General features: G+C 37.5%; 1 protein-coding gene across 1 annotated transcript in view; it reads left to right on the top strand.

Annotated features, from left to right (window-relative positions):
* Positions 1-13,016, top strand: part of scarf2 (scavenger receptor class F, member 2) — a 34,722-nt gene extending 21,706 nt beyond the window's left edge. Inside the window, exons 9-11 of the mRNA XM_083527328.1 lie at positions 819-943; positions 9,362-9,514; positions 10,007-13,016. Coding sequence (XP_083383454.1) covers positions 819-943; positions 9,362-9,514; positions 10,007-11,115 — 1,387 coding nt within the window. The 3' untranslated portion in view covers positions 11,116-13,016. The remainder of the gene's footprint in view (positions 1-818; positions 944-9,361; positions 9,515-10,006) is intronic.
* Positions 13,017-14,499: the final 1,483 nt, after the last annotated feature.

The following is a 14,499-nucleotide window of genomic DNA, read 5'->3' as shown; positions in this document are numbered from 1 at the left end:
TTAGTGTCATTGGGATTTAAACTCACAATCTTCTGATCAGTCCAAAGGCTTATTGACTAAGCTACCACTTTCCATGTTTCAGATACATTAATATTTATGATGTCATCCAAAGTGACCTACAATTATCGTTAACAAAGGATATGAGGGCCGTGCTCAAGGGCCCAGCAGGGGCATCTCGGTGTGGCTCATGAGCTTCTGATCAAACAGCTTAATAACTAAGCTATTTGCATTCATATTTATGGCATTTGGCAGTCTCCCTTATCCAGAGCGATTAACAATTCTCATTCACACAACCAAGCAGTTGAGGGTCGGGCCCTTGCTCAAGGGACCAGGAGTGGCAGTCTCATGTCGCTGGGATTTGAACTCAGGACTTGACAGTGATTCTGACAGTAGTACCAACTGTATTCTTACAACACTTATTTAATATTTCAGGAGCCTCCAGTGTCAGGATTTTGTAACAGCCAGATGTAAAGCAGCAAAATGGGCAGATGTTGCATTGTCTAGTTTTGTTTTAGCATGACAAGCTGTTCACTCATTTCAAGAGAGAAAAAAACAGAGGCTGGTAAAAGACTAATTGTTTATACATTTACGGCATTTGGCAGACACACTTATCCAGTGCGTTTTAGAATTTTAGAATTTTTTTTCTATAAGAGAATGGCCCAAGGACACCTTTTTGGTTGTTTGTTCGTATTTCCTTTCATTTAAATTCTAATAAAATTAAAAAAGCTTTTTGGAGTCAGAACCATTGGACCACACAGATGCAGAACATACAGAGCCTGAAGTGTAGAGATGATTGTTTTGTCCATCTCTGTTTACAGTTCAGACCAGGATAATTCGACCAGCAGTAAGAAGGCCAAAAGGATCCTTTGTGGACGATTTAGCCGGATCAGCACCAAGCTTCCCAGAATCCCTCTACGCAGACAGAAACTTCCCAAAGTCGTCGGTTAGTCTATGTTTTCATTTGAGAAAATAAAAGAACCTGGATAAATGTGCCTGATGCATTCAATGTCATTAGGAAACAACAAGAAGTGTATTTCTTTTTGGGCCTCTGCTAGGATCCACTTGTCTGAGTCCAATGTTAGTGGGCTGTTTGAGCCCGATTTCACCCAGATGTACCAGAAAGCATACAAATCAAGGTTCATTTATCTAGCATCATTTATGGCAATAGGTTGCATAAACAAATGGAGTTGTGAGGTTTTAAGTCTGAATCCAAGTGATTTAACAGACATTTGAATTTCAGGGTCGAGAGAAAAATTGAATGTGGTATCAGGATGGGAGGTATGGCACATTCTGTCTCTCTCCTCCCATGTTAATCACAAAGTCACTAGCCAATCATTGCCATCTGTGAGCTTATGTATGAGGAAGAGGGCAGATAGAGCTTTTGATGGGCTCAACAAGATGGATTCTGAAGATGAATGTCTTAGCCTGTTATACTTTCTGGATAGATGTTTGGTAGGCAGGAACTGACAAATGACCAAACCAGGAAATTTTTTTTGCAAAATTTGGTTGTAGCATGCTAGTGCTCATTGCCAACTTTCCAAACTCTGGTCTCCTGATACAAGATACATAATTAAAAAAAATTGCAATGCATTTTAAATAGTTTCTATAAATATTATATTTTAATTTTTATTAGTATTAAATTAGTATATACAATGAGGTAAAAATGACAAAATATACCCCATAATCAAAAAACTGAGGTAAAAATGTATTTAGACAGCCGTATTTTTTAATTACTAGGCCTTAGCATGATACTGAAATACATGTCCAGATGTATATTGCTGCTACTTTCATATTACACAGTGCACAACAATCGCTTTCTGTCAGGATTAATGATTTACACCCCGGCTAATCAGCATTCTATTTTCCTTCCTACCGCATTTAGGAAAGAATAACAAATGTGTTTTGACTTCCAGTTACTCAGAACGGGATGTCATCTTGGGTGAGAAAGATCTGGCAAAATTGCGTTAGTTTTTCATAACTGATGAAGTGAAAAACAGTACACTCAGAATTTGGATTCTACCGTAAGTACAATGTGTCGTTTTTCATAACAGTTAGCAGCCCATGCTTGGCTTCATTGTAACTGCTCTCATTTGAGCCTCTATATAAATGGGTTGTATTTGTGATGGACATGTTGTTTTACTTTCTTAGGCTTAAGTACGCAGTGCTGCTTTTATTAATAGCTGTCCACTGTGGCTCTTCAGCATCACTCTGGACCGGAATTATTTTTATAATCTAGATTAGTCTACTTGGTTTTAATGTGCATGTTTGTGGGATCTGGTGTTCTCGACTGATGTGCTTCCACAAGTCTCCTTACCTTATTGCTACCAAACGTTAATGCTTGTCTTCTCCGTATGTTTGATTTGAGACCGGCATTAAAGTCTCGCTGGGTTAATAAATGAGCCATGGCTACTCGATCATGGTTCTGTTGCTTTCATTTAAAAGGAATGCTCTCGGTACCGGTCATATTGCTCTTGGCTCCCTGTAGCGCCGCGTGTCTGTATTATTGAGTCCAAATAGGCACTTTTTCTCCTTCAGTTTCTTCTCTCATTTCCCTATTCCTTATTAAAACCCCTGTGGTTCAGAGCTCAGGTTCCAAGTGAATCTTAATCAAAGACGGTTTCTGTTTTTGCCAAGACAGAACCCCTGTGGTAAGCTCTTGTGGTCTGTGCAATGCCGGCAAGCTGGCTATTAAGATGATTTTTTTTCTGGGCTGGTGGTGATGAAGGTGTCAAAATAAACACCTTGGAAACACTATCAGCAAAGCTAATCAGTTTGTAATCAGCACTCTTACCATCTGAAGTTGGGGGAATGCATAATTGTTCTATAGAGAACCCTACCCTTTAAAGGTCTATGTTTATAAAAGTTGGTGTGACATTGAACTTCACCAATCCTACCATCACAAGTGTTTACATTAGGCGTATTGGTTATTTGAGCGGATTTTTGTGGAACCAACAAAGTTTTCAAGCAGCCATATTGCAGGCATATATATATAAAACAATGTAATTCAGTGTCATAAGGAACCACTTCTGGCAGGCACTTCTGGTCTCCTTTCATTGCAGCCACAGCCATAGCAGAAGCATCAGCAAACAAACCTTTGGTCAAACTTACTGCAAAAACCTACCACTTTAATTTCTATTGTCCCCTAACTGTCATGGAGAATCCTTTGATTGTCTTCCACTCAGTCATACAACCATGGGTAATTACATAACATTTAGTTTTTATTCCATATTTATCATAATTAATGTTATAGGAAACAATTATTGACATCAATATTCACTATGACTAAAAATTCTTTTTTAAGGCAAGCAAAAGCGATTATTTTATGACTAAAGGACAATTTTCAGGATCAATTGTTTTCCAATAGATGGACAGACAGACAGACAGACAGACAGACAGACAGACAGACAGACAGACAGACAGACAGACAGACAGATTACTTTATTCATCCTAGAGGGGTATTCACATATTACAGCAGCACAATTTACATTGTAGATAGAAAATAATAAATACAAGAAGAAGGAGAAACAGATACAGTGTGATGGTTTGATTGGGTGGTGCTGATACAACAGCAGATTTAAAGTTCATTCATTCATTCATTCATTTTCTCCCGCTTATCCGTAATTCGGGTCGCGGGGGCAGCAGTCCAAGCAGGCCCCCGCCTTCGACTGCTGCCCAATCCTCACAGCACCGTCCCTTACGGTCCCTCCTGCAGGTGGTGAGCCCACGGGAAGAGATTTAAAGTTAATTTAAGTAAAATGGCTCTTTTATAAAGGGATGCTGTTAATGTTTAGGAAGTTTATGAGCTCACTGAGAACCCTTTTTCATCCACCACCTCAAAATTGCCCAATAAGCTTCCCAAGACAGAGCCAGGCTTCATGATCCATGTTGATAAATGTTTGCATTATATGAATATTTTGTGTACACATAATTAGTTGGTCATCGGGGGTCGAAAAAAGGTAATTTACCTGAAGATTCTTTTAGGATCATTAGTTCTTTAAAACAATTGAAAAAAAAAAAAAAACAGTTTAGCAGCATTTACTATAATATATAATATAATATTTTTACAAAGGCTTTATTATACAGTCATGCATTATTTTTTAGACTATCCTGTGGTGTGTGTCATTAACATTCTCTCAGACTTAGACATTTTGTTACTGTAAAGCCCTCCACATTGTGCATTGCATTTACATCACATTATGGCTCCCAGCCTAAAAAGATAAATCTCTTGAAGTTAAAGTAGTTAAAAGCCCCTGTGACACTACATTATGTGCCCAATTATTGTGTTTAGTCATTTACTTTTTTCTGCATGAACTATTCTTCAGTCAAATGCATCATTATAAGAAGGTTTGGTTATGATTAAAGTTTCGACTCCACAAACTGGGTTTCGTTCAAAGTTATGTTCATGTGTGGCCTGCGGACAAATCACGAGCCAGTGCTGGTTCTAAAGGCCAGGATTTGCCTGAAGTCATTTCTTACCCTATGAGAGACACGTGCTTCCTCACGCCAATTTACCCCATTATAAGTCAAAAAGTCTGTGTAGAAATTCACCCCAAAACAATATTTTTCTCAACTTGGATAAAGATGAAGTTGAGGTTCAATAAAAATTCCTCAAGCTGCGAAAACCTAGAAAAAAATATATATATTAAAAGCCAAAAGCAATAAAAGATTGGGCAATTAAAAAATAATACATTGTTATTTATTTATTTTTATTAAATATGTTAATTAATTAATTAATTAATAATTAATTAATTAATTAAGTATTGTATTGTTTTATTATTATAATTTTTCTTTTTTTTTGGGGGGGGTGGGGGGGGGGCACTTTTTTTTTTTAAAGAAAACAAGTCTTAACGTCAGCAAATCACGGTGATGTTAAATTATGACTAGCCCAATTGGAGACACAATCCACCAAAAATCAGAGTAATCTGTATGTTTATGGTTTTCCCCTAAAACTCCTTCGTTCTTTTTTTCTTTCGCAATTTTTTGCGACCTTCTAGTGACTGCTTTTCTCACAGGCTGCATGCTGCGCTATGGTCTGAGCCCCCCTCTCCCCACGCACACGCACACACACACACACACACACACACAGTTTTTCCCTCTTCTCTAGTTTTTCCCCCTCTATCCTTTTTTGTAACCCTACCCTCAGGAGGATGCTGCATCCTGAACATTCCAGAAGAGTGGGGGTTGGGCCAAGCTGAAACAGGAAGTGACCAAATGGACCTCATTTTTCTTTGGTGTGGTGATTTATCTGCTCTACCGCGGCTCGTAATGCAAGTGCTGCACAGTGATCTTTCATAAAACACGCTAATATCTAAAAAGAGCAGATCTACTGTATGGTTATATCGAATCAGGTTTACTCAACCGACAAGGAGCCTTTCGTCTGCGCCTTTTCACAAGGAGCAAATTGGCACCGATATCACAAACGGGAGGATGTAGGCAGTGGTAGGCAGATTTCCTGTAGAACAGAGGGCGGAACTATTTTACCATGCCGTGTGGGAAAGAATTTGATTGCATAATTTGATTACAGAACATTTTTGAATGTACAGCCAATAGTTATAAACCTAACCATCAAATTCCTGCATGAGCCATGAACCATGAGCACAGCCACTCTTTTCCCGCATGTTTGTTTGTTCCCACAGCACAAAGTACATTCTTTAGCTCATTAAAGGACAAATATTTCTCTAATTTAATTAGATCTGGTTTAAATCTGCTCACAGTCATTGGCTTTAGGAAAGGAATGTAATTTGAAGATTAAATCTGGTTTAAATCCCTGGGATCTTCAATGATATACACAAATGTCCAAAATGGCTGTAATGGGAATGGGATTCCTTCTCAATCATGAGCGATACTTGATTGTGTTTTATATCCTAGGGTATAGCAGATAGGTTACATCTGGTTTCATCTGGATCCTGCCACCTCACAAATTTATATCAGATGGATTGGCTGCTTTGGTATAAATAATTGTGTGTTCATGGTGCCCTGTGATAGACCCCTAAAGATGAATGAAATAAGAGTTAAATGTTAAATACGATTACAACTGGCCAATCATATTTGAACTCTATCCAATCACAGAAGGCTGTACTTGCTTACTTTCTTTAACTTTCTCGGTTGCTCAGGCAAAGAGGCCATTCAAGCACATATTTCCTATCTAACTACAGTCAATTTAATTTTGTGATTGATCAGGGTGGGCTTTAATGAACTTGGGACTGGAGAAAGATTGGTACAGCCCACATCAAATTAAAAGTTTTGTAATAGAGGTGTGTAACATTGGAAAAAAAACACATATATCTCTTTCTTTGATTGTGCCGATAATCAGACGATATTTTGCATAATTTAAACATTTTTATTTCTTATATCATACCAGCTCCCTTTTACAATGTTAATAGTATACTAATGAATTGAAACAATATATTGAAAAACAGGTTATTTATTATATAAAACTGAAGCATTCAAGTGAGTGAGAACAGTAAAAATCACTATTCTGCTGTAAAATTGAACTGTGCAGTACAAACAGTGGTGGACGAAGTACACATATCATGTATTTGAGTTAAAGTAGAGAAATGCAATGCAAAATGTTACTCCTGTAAATGTGTCCCTTTACAATTTCACTTGAGTAAAAGTACAAAAGTATTTGCTATCAAATTTACTTAAGTATCCAAAGTAGACTCTTTGCTTATTCAACTCAGTTTATGTGAAAAGACTTTAATGTGACTCTCAGCACAACAATCTATTAATAAAATGATTTAATAAGTCAAACACTGATTAATATTTATTCAAATTATCATGAGCCCAAAACCAAAAACTCACAGGAGTTGTGGAAAGTTAGAATCAGGAATATCTTCCTTAATTTAAGTGTTCTGCTTACTGTTGAACTGTTTTGTTTGACAATTAATGGTATCTACTTCGCATGAACATACAATTTAACAAGTTCAAAACATTGGTGGTTTGCTGGGTGTTTGACCAGTTAAGTTTTTATCCAATCATAAATAAAAAGGAGAAACTGATTTACCAAAATGTAGTTGAGTCAAAAGGATTTTTGACTTTGGTTACTGTACTGAAGTGGCTTTTTCACGTAGCTGAACTTTATTGCATTTTTTTTTACATTTGGGTAGACATTTACTTCACATTTCAATTACATTTACTAACATCCGACCTTTTAAAACCAAACCACCTCCATGCTAGTGATGAAGATCCACGTATAGGAATTAATTCTTGCGTGGATTGTGAGTTTCCGGTGTTTGAAGTTTATTTTAACTTCTGTCAAACTACAGTACACCATGTTCTGCATGTGTAACACTCTGAATTCGTGAACACTCGTGCAGCGTTTTGATTGGTTACTGAAAATAAATGACATGCTTAAAACATCTAAAACAGTCACTTGATAAAGGACTGTAAATTCAGAGTTTATATAGGGTGACTAGTTGTGAGACAGGGATTCACCCTGTAAAGCATGCCACCCTGAACAGTATCAATCAATTAAATGATTTAAAATGTTAAGGGGTATTTAACTTGTCTTTGCATTTCAACCAACTGCAAGTCATCACTCATATATCTCTGGAACATTTCTTAGAAGTTCTAAGGTTCGATTTTGCTTAAACCTGGCCTGGTATCTCTGGGGGGCATTTTATAGACAGCTGTGCAGGCTAGATGTGCCAAGAATGCATTTCGGTCTAACTTGCATGGCAGATTGTGGGTTTGTAGTGGCGTCGAGGCCAGTCTGGGGCTGTCTCCATGCTCACCAAGGCCTGCAGTTGTCAGCCTTCCGCTAACCCCACAGGAACAAAGCCTTCAGTCTGCTAGCACATAGTTATCACATGCATGTTGTGCCAGTTTATAGTGTGACATTCCCAAGTGAGTTATCAAAATGAAAGTTTTTGCTGTTTGAAAGTCTCTATAGCAAAGACCATTTGTTTGCATTCTTTTGTATGGACAATATGTTCGAAAATTGGTATGGGTCTTTTCTTTGAGTTAAGTCCCGATGTGTATGTGCTGTTGATTTACACTGGCCATCTGGTTGGATTGCATTTTTACCACAGATGCTATTCTTTTTGGCTTTGTACGTTGATTTACTCACTCTGTGAATAAGTCCATGTCCTGGTGAAAGTGAGTATTAAATACGAATGATAATGAAAGTGCCTTTTGGAAAGGCCCTATCCATCTTCAGCTATGAATAGAGCCTTCTCGAAAGGTTCAGAAGAAAAATTGCTTGCATCATGTCAGAGGGCTGTAAACAGGCCAGTCTTGGGTAGTTAGCATCTTCTCCACCTCTTCCTGTTTGAAAGCAGATGTGGAAGATAAACCACAGGCGTCCCACAGATGTCCTTCTTCCCTAGATCAGCAAAAAACAATATCAGCCACAAGCAGGAGAATCGGACAAGGAGTCTGGGCTAAAATAAACACTCTAAACCTATATTAGGTTTGGAGACCTGTTCTCAACAAATCTATCCAGTTTAAAAGGTTAAATAATTACATATATTTCAAATGATTTTTTAAATACTTAAAGATTATCTCCTATTCTAACTTCTATTTTCCAGTGAGATTGTCAAAAAGAGGCCAACCGATAGCTGGATTGGCTCGTCCTGGTCGATATTTGATAAATCAACCAATAATTAGTAAAAAGGATACTGGATAAAAAAAACTACAATAACACTCCATGTAAAACAGCCCTGAACATTATAAAAAAATAAAATAAAATTAACTGTACTGAATTATGAAAAAGTGCTAAATTAAATCAATATAAATATATGAATCATAATAAATATTATTATATAAATTATCAAATATAATTAATAAATGTCATGTAGTGCTCTCCTTGCAGCACGCAGTCTGTGATCAGTGATTCGCCTCTAGAAGCCGCTCTCTTAATCACAGCATCAGCCTCTCAAACAAAGGACACAACCCGGAAAAACTATCGGTATGGATTTTTGCTGCAAGTTCCAGCAATCGACTATCGAGCCTCGATTAATCGGCCCACCTTTAATGTCAAATAATAAGAACATTTTCTTAGCTATAAGTAAATTATATATCATATGATTATGTACTTCTTGAATAGTTGTACTTTTATGTAAGAACACAACTGCATTCTGTTTTCTTCTAATAGAAAAGAATTTGAAAGAGTATGATGGCTGTATATTATATAAGAGTATTAAGAATTATTATTGCCCAATGCATGGAAGACTTTGTTTGCTTTCTGACCAAATGGCAATATATGTACAAACCTTCCATGACATTTGCTCATTTTCCATTCATGTAGCATCCACTCACTTTAAGAATCTTTTTTTTTGTAAATTGTAAAAAGAGCTTTTGTTTCGGTAGTGCCTGCCTATCATGACCATAAGGTTTTTTTTTTCTCCTATTTTTTCAGTATCTCGCCATGACCCTGAAAACACCTTTGACTGCAGTTTCATAGAGCCTCCGTCTGCCATCGAGCACCAGACTTCATCCTGGTCATCCCAGGAGTCCTTCTCCTCTTTCGAGACAACCGAAGATGGCCCAGTTTACTGCATACCCAATGAAGGTGAGTTATTGTCAAAACCAGCTGCCTGTTTGCTCGACAGGAAGCAGCAGTTAGGGAGTTGGGGAGTCTCTGAACAATTTTAGTGCTAACCAAGGCTGATGGAAAGCGATTGTGAAAACAGACTCACTGTTGTGGTAATGCCAGGCCTTCAGGCTTGTGCACTGTGTGTGCATTGTGAAAATACAAACAGGAAATGGCCTGAACGGTCGAGTCAGCATTGGGAATGTGGCCAAGTCATGAATCATTTTCTTGTGTAAATAATAGAGCAGGAGGGAGAATAACAATTGATGTTTTTTAAAGCAATTTGGTTCGATGGCAGAAAAATAGACGGAAACAGTTCCCAGGCAATCTTTTTTTTTTTTTTTTTTTTTTTTTTTACAGTAATGCGTGAAAGTTCTCTGGATAGACCCTGATGTTGATAGAGTAGTAAAAAATGCAGAGATTGAGGCTTTTTCTTTTTGTTTAACCATTTATTTCTTATGTTTCATTTAGATACCATGAATGAAGGCAATGCAAAACCAAGCCCCAGTGCCACAACAGAGAATCTAATGGCTGTTAATGAAGATGATGCTGGAGAATATACCTCCCTTAAGGAGACAAGATCAACAACAAAACCTGTCAACGATGGCAGTGAGCAGCCACTGCTGAAATCAGACAGTGAAGGCTCCACAAGTGGGTCGGAATCAGCAATGGGAGCTCTTTATGCCCGAATTGCCCGCCTCTCTAAAAACTCCAAAGAAGAAGAGGACAGCGGCACATTTGAGATCAAACCCTGTGATAAGACAACATCTTCTGAGAAGGCCAAACCTCGGCCTCCGGACCCTTCAACCAAACCAAAGGTGTCTTGGATCCATGGAACTTCTGGAGTCAGCCAAACAGAAAAGGGACAGGCACCGTCCCCACCAAAAGAAAAGAAAAGAACCACAACAGAAGAGAAGCAGCGATCAAAGGAGAAGTCACGCAAGAAAAGTGAGCAGAGTAATCATGATAGCAAGGGTGATGGGAATGATTCTCCAAGCAAAACCAAAGCCCACAAAGTTTCTGACCCCATCGAGCACATCAATGGCGCTGTCCAGAATGCATTAAAGAAAATCGGAAACTTCCACTCAGATAGGAAAAGTAGTGACACTACCAAAGAGCCACGCATGAGTCCAAATATCATGCATCCTCATATAAACTCAGAGGCGGCCACACTTCTTGCTGCCCAGCTCAAAGAAAAGACCCAGAGCCTGAATCGCAACGAAGGCCTGTCGGTTGGAATCAAATCAAACGGGGTTTATACCCCTCAGGCCAACAGGGAGAAGCCCACGCCACCCCAGAAGGCCAAGCGATCAGTGACTGGAGCCAACAAACAACTTCTACCAACTTCCAATAACCTTCAGAAGATGATTTCCCCTGTAACAGACTCCACCAACCCTGAGCCTCAAAGCCCAGAAATGCAGGCCATAAATGGGAGCCAGATAGGAAATGCAGGAGATGCCACACCGAAGAAAACACCTATTAAAAAACCACCTAGAAAGAAAGGCAAAGAGGCAGTGTCAGAGACAGAACCTAAGACCACTCCAAAGACAGCTATTATGCCACCTCAGATTGTCAAATAGACAGGTGATTCAGAAATACCTGGGCTGACCATGCAGTGCTTGCCTATAATGAATGAAGCCTCTGATAGAAACGTTCCTGTCTCATATTCATGATAAACAAACTGTTGAATAGCTTTAAAAAGGAATTGCTGCGTCCTGGGTGTAATGTTCTGCAAGATGTGTAGTTCTTTAATCTCTTGATGTCCAGGACTATCTTGGGGAAGGAAGAGTCACTGGTTACCAAATTGCCTTGAAAGAAATAGTTGTACCGCTTGTACAGTTTTCAACAACATTTTGAGTTGTATAGGAGGTGAGATTTTATTTTAGCGGTTTTTATACATGTGCAAGTCTGCTTTTACCAAACAGATTTTTATATCGAACCATGCTCTTTTTTCACAACATTATGCCTTTTAGAAGCAATAATATTATTCAGAGTATGACCAAAGGTAGTACTTTGCATATGCAGATATAATGGTACTATCACTATCACACTCATAGCGGTGGGCAAGCCACATTCATCCTATAAGGGTTCTGTGTTGATGTCACCACATTTCTCACACCAAAGATGAAATGATATCAGGTGAAACTTGACCAAAGACACCAAAAACATATGCTAAAGATCTTGTTGCAGCTAAAAATTTTGTTTCCATGTTGTACTGTGGCAAAAACGAGACGTTCTAGCAAACAGTGGGGAGTATATAAAATGGCATGTTTGAGGAACTATTAATACCTTAATGCTGCTGTTAAGGAACATAGACCGTTATTTTATTAGCTTTGCTCACTCTTCTGTTAATATTTGAATTGCTTATACTTTGAAGGACCTCGAGGGGGAATAAGCTACAGCCCCTAGGTCAGATGTCTAGGTCAGACTATTTGTGGTGTTTCAGTTGTAAAGGAATCAAAAGCAGCATAGAGCTAAATGTTAGTTTTTTTTTATTTTTTGGCCTCAGCTCCAGTCACAGCATGTGGACAACAGACCACGGACTGGCGAGAGATTGATAGATGGGTTCGTGTTACAGTTACACAAACAAGTCTGGTGCTATGTTTGTGGGCGAACCACCAGAAAGAGGATTAACAGGCAAAAAAAAATGAGCTAGTGATTATTTACTGTAAAGTTTTTAGTTGCGTGTGGCTGTTCCTTGGGGTCCACATTGTTCCTCGACTGATTCCCAGGACTGTCGAGCTCTTTACCAACAAGTGCAGCTTACTACGTTTTAATGGATATGTAATACATAGTACATTGACAAATGCATTTACTTCTTATTACACATCCAAAAATTCACTTATGGATTGTGTATAAAGTAGTGAACAGTGTTATATGCCAGTATCTTTAGTTCTCATATATATATATATATATATATATATATATATATATATATATATATATATATATACACACATACATACACACACACACACACACACACACACACACACACACACACACACACACACACACACACAGGTAATCCCCGACTACCTACTATTTTTTTTTTTTCTTTTTTTTTTTCTTGTATCATCATTTGAAAATCCCAAATAATATTAGTCGAACCGTGTAACTCGGGCACTATGTATATATATATATATATATATATATATATATATATATATATATATACACACACACACACACACACACACACACACACACACACATATACATATACACACACCAATTGTTGTATAAGCATCATCTATTCAGGGTCAAAACTGTAGTTTTATTCAATCAGTTAATGTTTTTTGTTAATAATAATAATAATAATAATAAAAAATATTTTCTATTAAGTATTTATGTGCTGTAAAAAAAAAAATAACTATGTTTATTTGGTATGATTCTGACTAATGCTGGTACTGTTACCACCCTGAACATGATTTTCATATAACAATTTATTATTCCTATTCCTAAACTGTACCACAGTAAACACCAGATTTTTTTTTTTTTTTCAGATTTATGAAAGTATATTACACATCATGCTATTTATCCTGGAGACTCCTTCAACAATATTAATTAGGATAATAATAATAATAATAATAATAATAATAATAATAATAATAATAACAGACATACTGGTCATACTGATTTTATTTATAATTGATTAAATAAAACGGTTTCTTCAGTTTGAATAAAGCAATTAAAGCTTTTCTTATCAATCCTTGAAAAATGAAGCAAATACATTATAGATTTATTTAAATATTTCACAACCTTTTGCCTTAAAGCACTTGTAGGTTATTCTCGGATCAGACTAGGAGTAAAATGATCTAAGAGACGATGGTGGCAGAAAGAAGCATTTTGTAAAACTGGACAGTTGTGGAGTTTTATATGTAAATGTATAGGCTCTGGATGTCGTGTTGGATGTGTAATGAATTCAAAACAATATTATTGAAATTTGATGTACAGTAAGGATTGTTTTTTTTTAATACTGTCAATCATTCTATTAAATGGTACAACAAATTTCTCTTTCTTATAATGGTTATTTTTCTACATTGCAAGGTATTGTATAATAATATTGATATCTATGTTTGTAAGCTGTGCTTATATAACGTATATAATATTTTGCTCTCTTTTTATTTTTGTTTCGTGTCAAATGAACTGGCTTTCAAATTTGATACTGTTCTTTTGTAACCGCTTTTTATTTTGTTAACATTCAAGCATCAGGTACAAACATATACGTCTGAAATTCTACTTGGAATGTGTTGTTTCATCTTTTTTCTCTGTGGATGGTATTATTTTAAACGTTAAATCATATGATGCAGAGGCCGGTGAAAGATCAGCTCCATTTACGCTTCAAACCCGAGGTCCAGTGATCGATGACAAAGAACGCATTTTTATGTCTTTTGCACAGAAAATGTTCCAGCTGCAGTAATAAGCCTGAGATGTGTGTCAGAACTGCTTTTCCGCTCGGACCGTGGCCTCGTCAAAGCGTGACCCCCGAATCGCTCGGGAGCTCTCACTTCGTTTGTGTTTGTTTTCATGTTGTTAACGTGTGCTTGTTTAGTTACCTTGTGTTGAAATAAAACCTGTAGCTCCTGAACATGAAGGATTTGCCTGAAAAAAATCAGACTCGTTTTATTTATTGTTGTCATCAAACCTTTCCGCCATATGGCCTGAAAAGTACAATTTGATTGAGTTTGGGGGGTTAGAAGAACAGATGTTGCCACAAAACAGCTTTACAGCAGTCCAGATGTGGATTTTTATCCATTATGAGCAAGCCAGAGGCAGAAAAAGCAAGAAACAAGTTTCTGAGATGAGAAAAATAAACATGGAGCCCATTCTTATCTAGGTGACACCATATAGTGTGAGCACAAAGGACCATTAAGGGCCTTTGCTCAAGGGCCCAAGAGTGGCAGCTCGGCAATACTGGGGTTCAAACCCCTGACCTTCTGATCAGTAACCAAGAGCTCCTG

The sequence above is a fragment of the Silurus aristotelis genome, assembly GCF_946808225.1.
Source record: "Silurus aristotelis genome assembly, chromosome: 23".
In the NCBI taxonomy this organism is placed as follows: domain Eukaryota; kingdom Metazoa; phylum Chordata; class Actinopteri; order Siluriformes; family Siluridae; genus Silurus; species Silurus aristotelis.
This window is presented reverse-complemented; position numbering and strand designations above follow the sequence as displayed.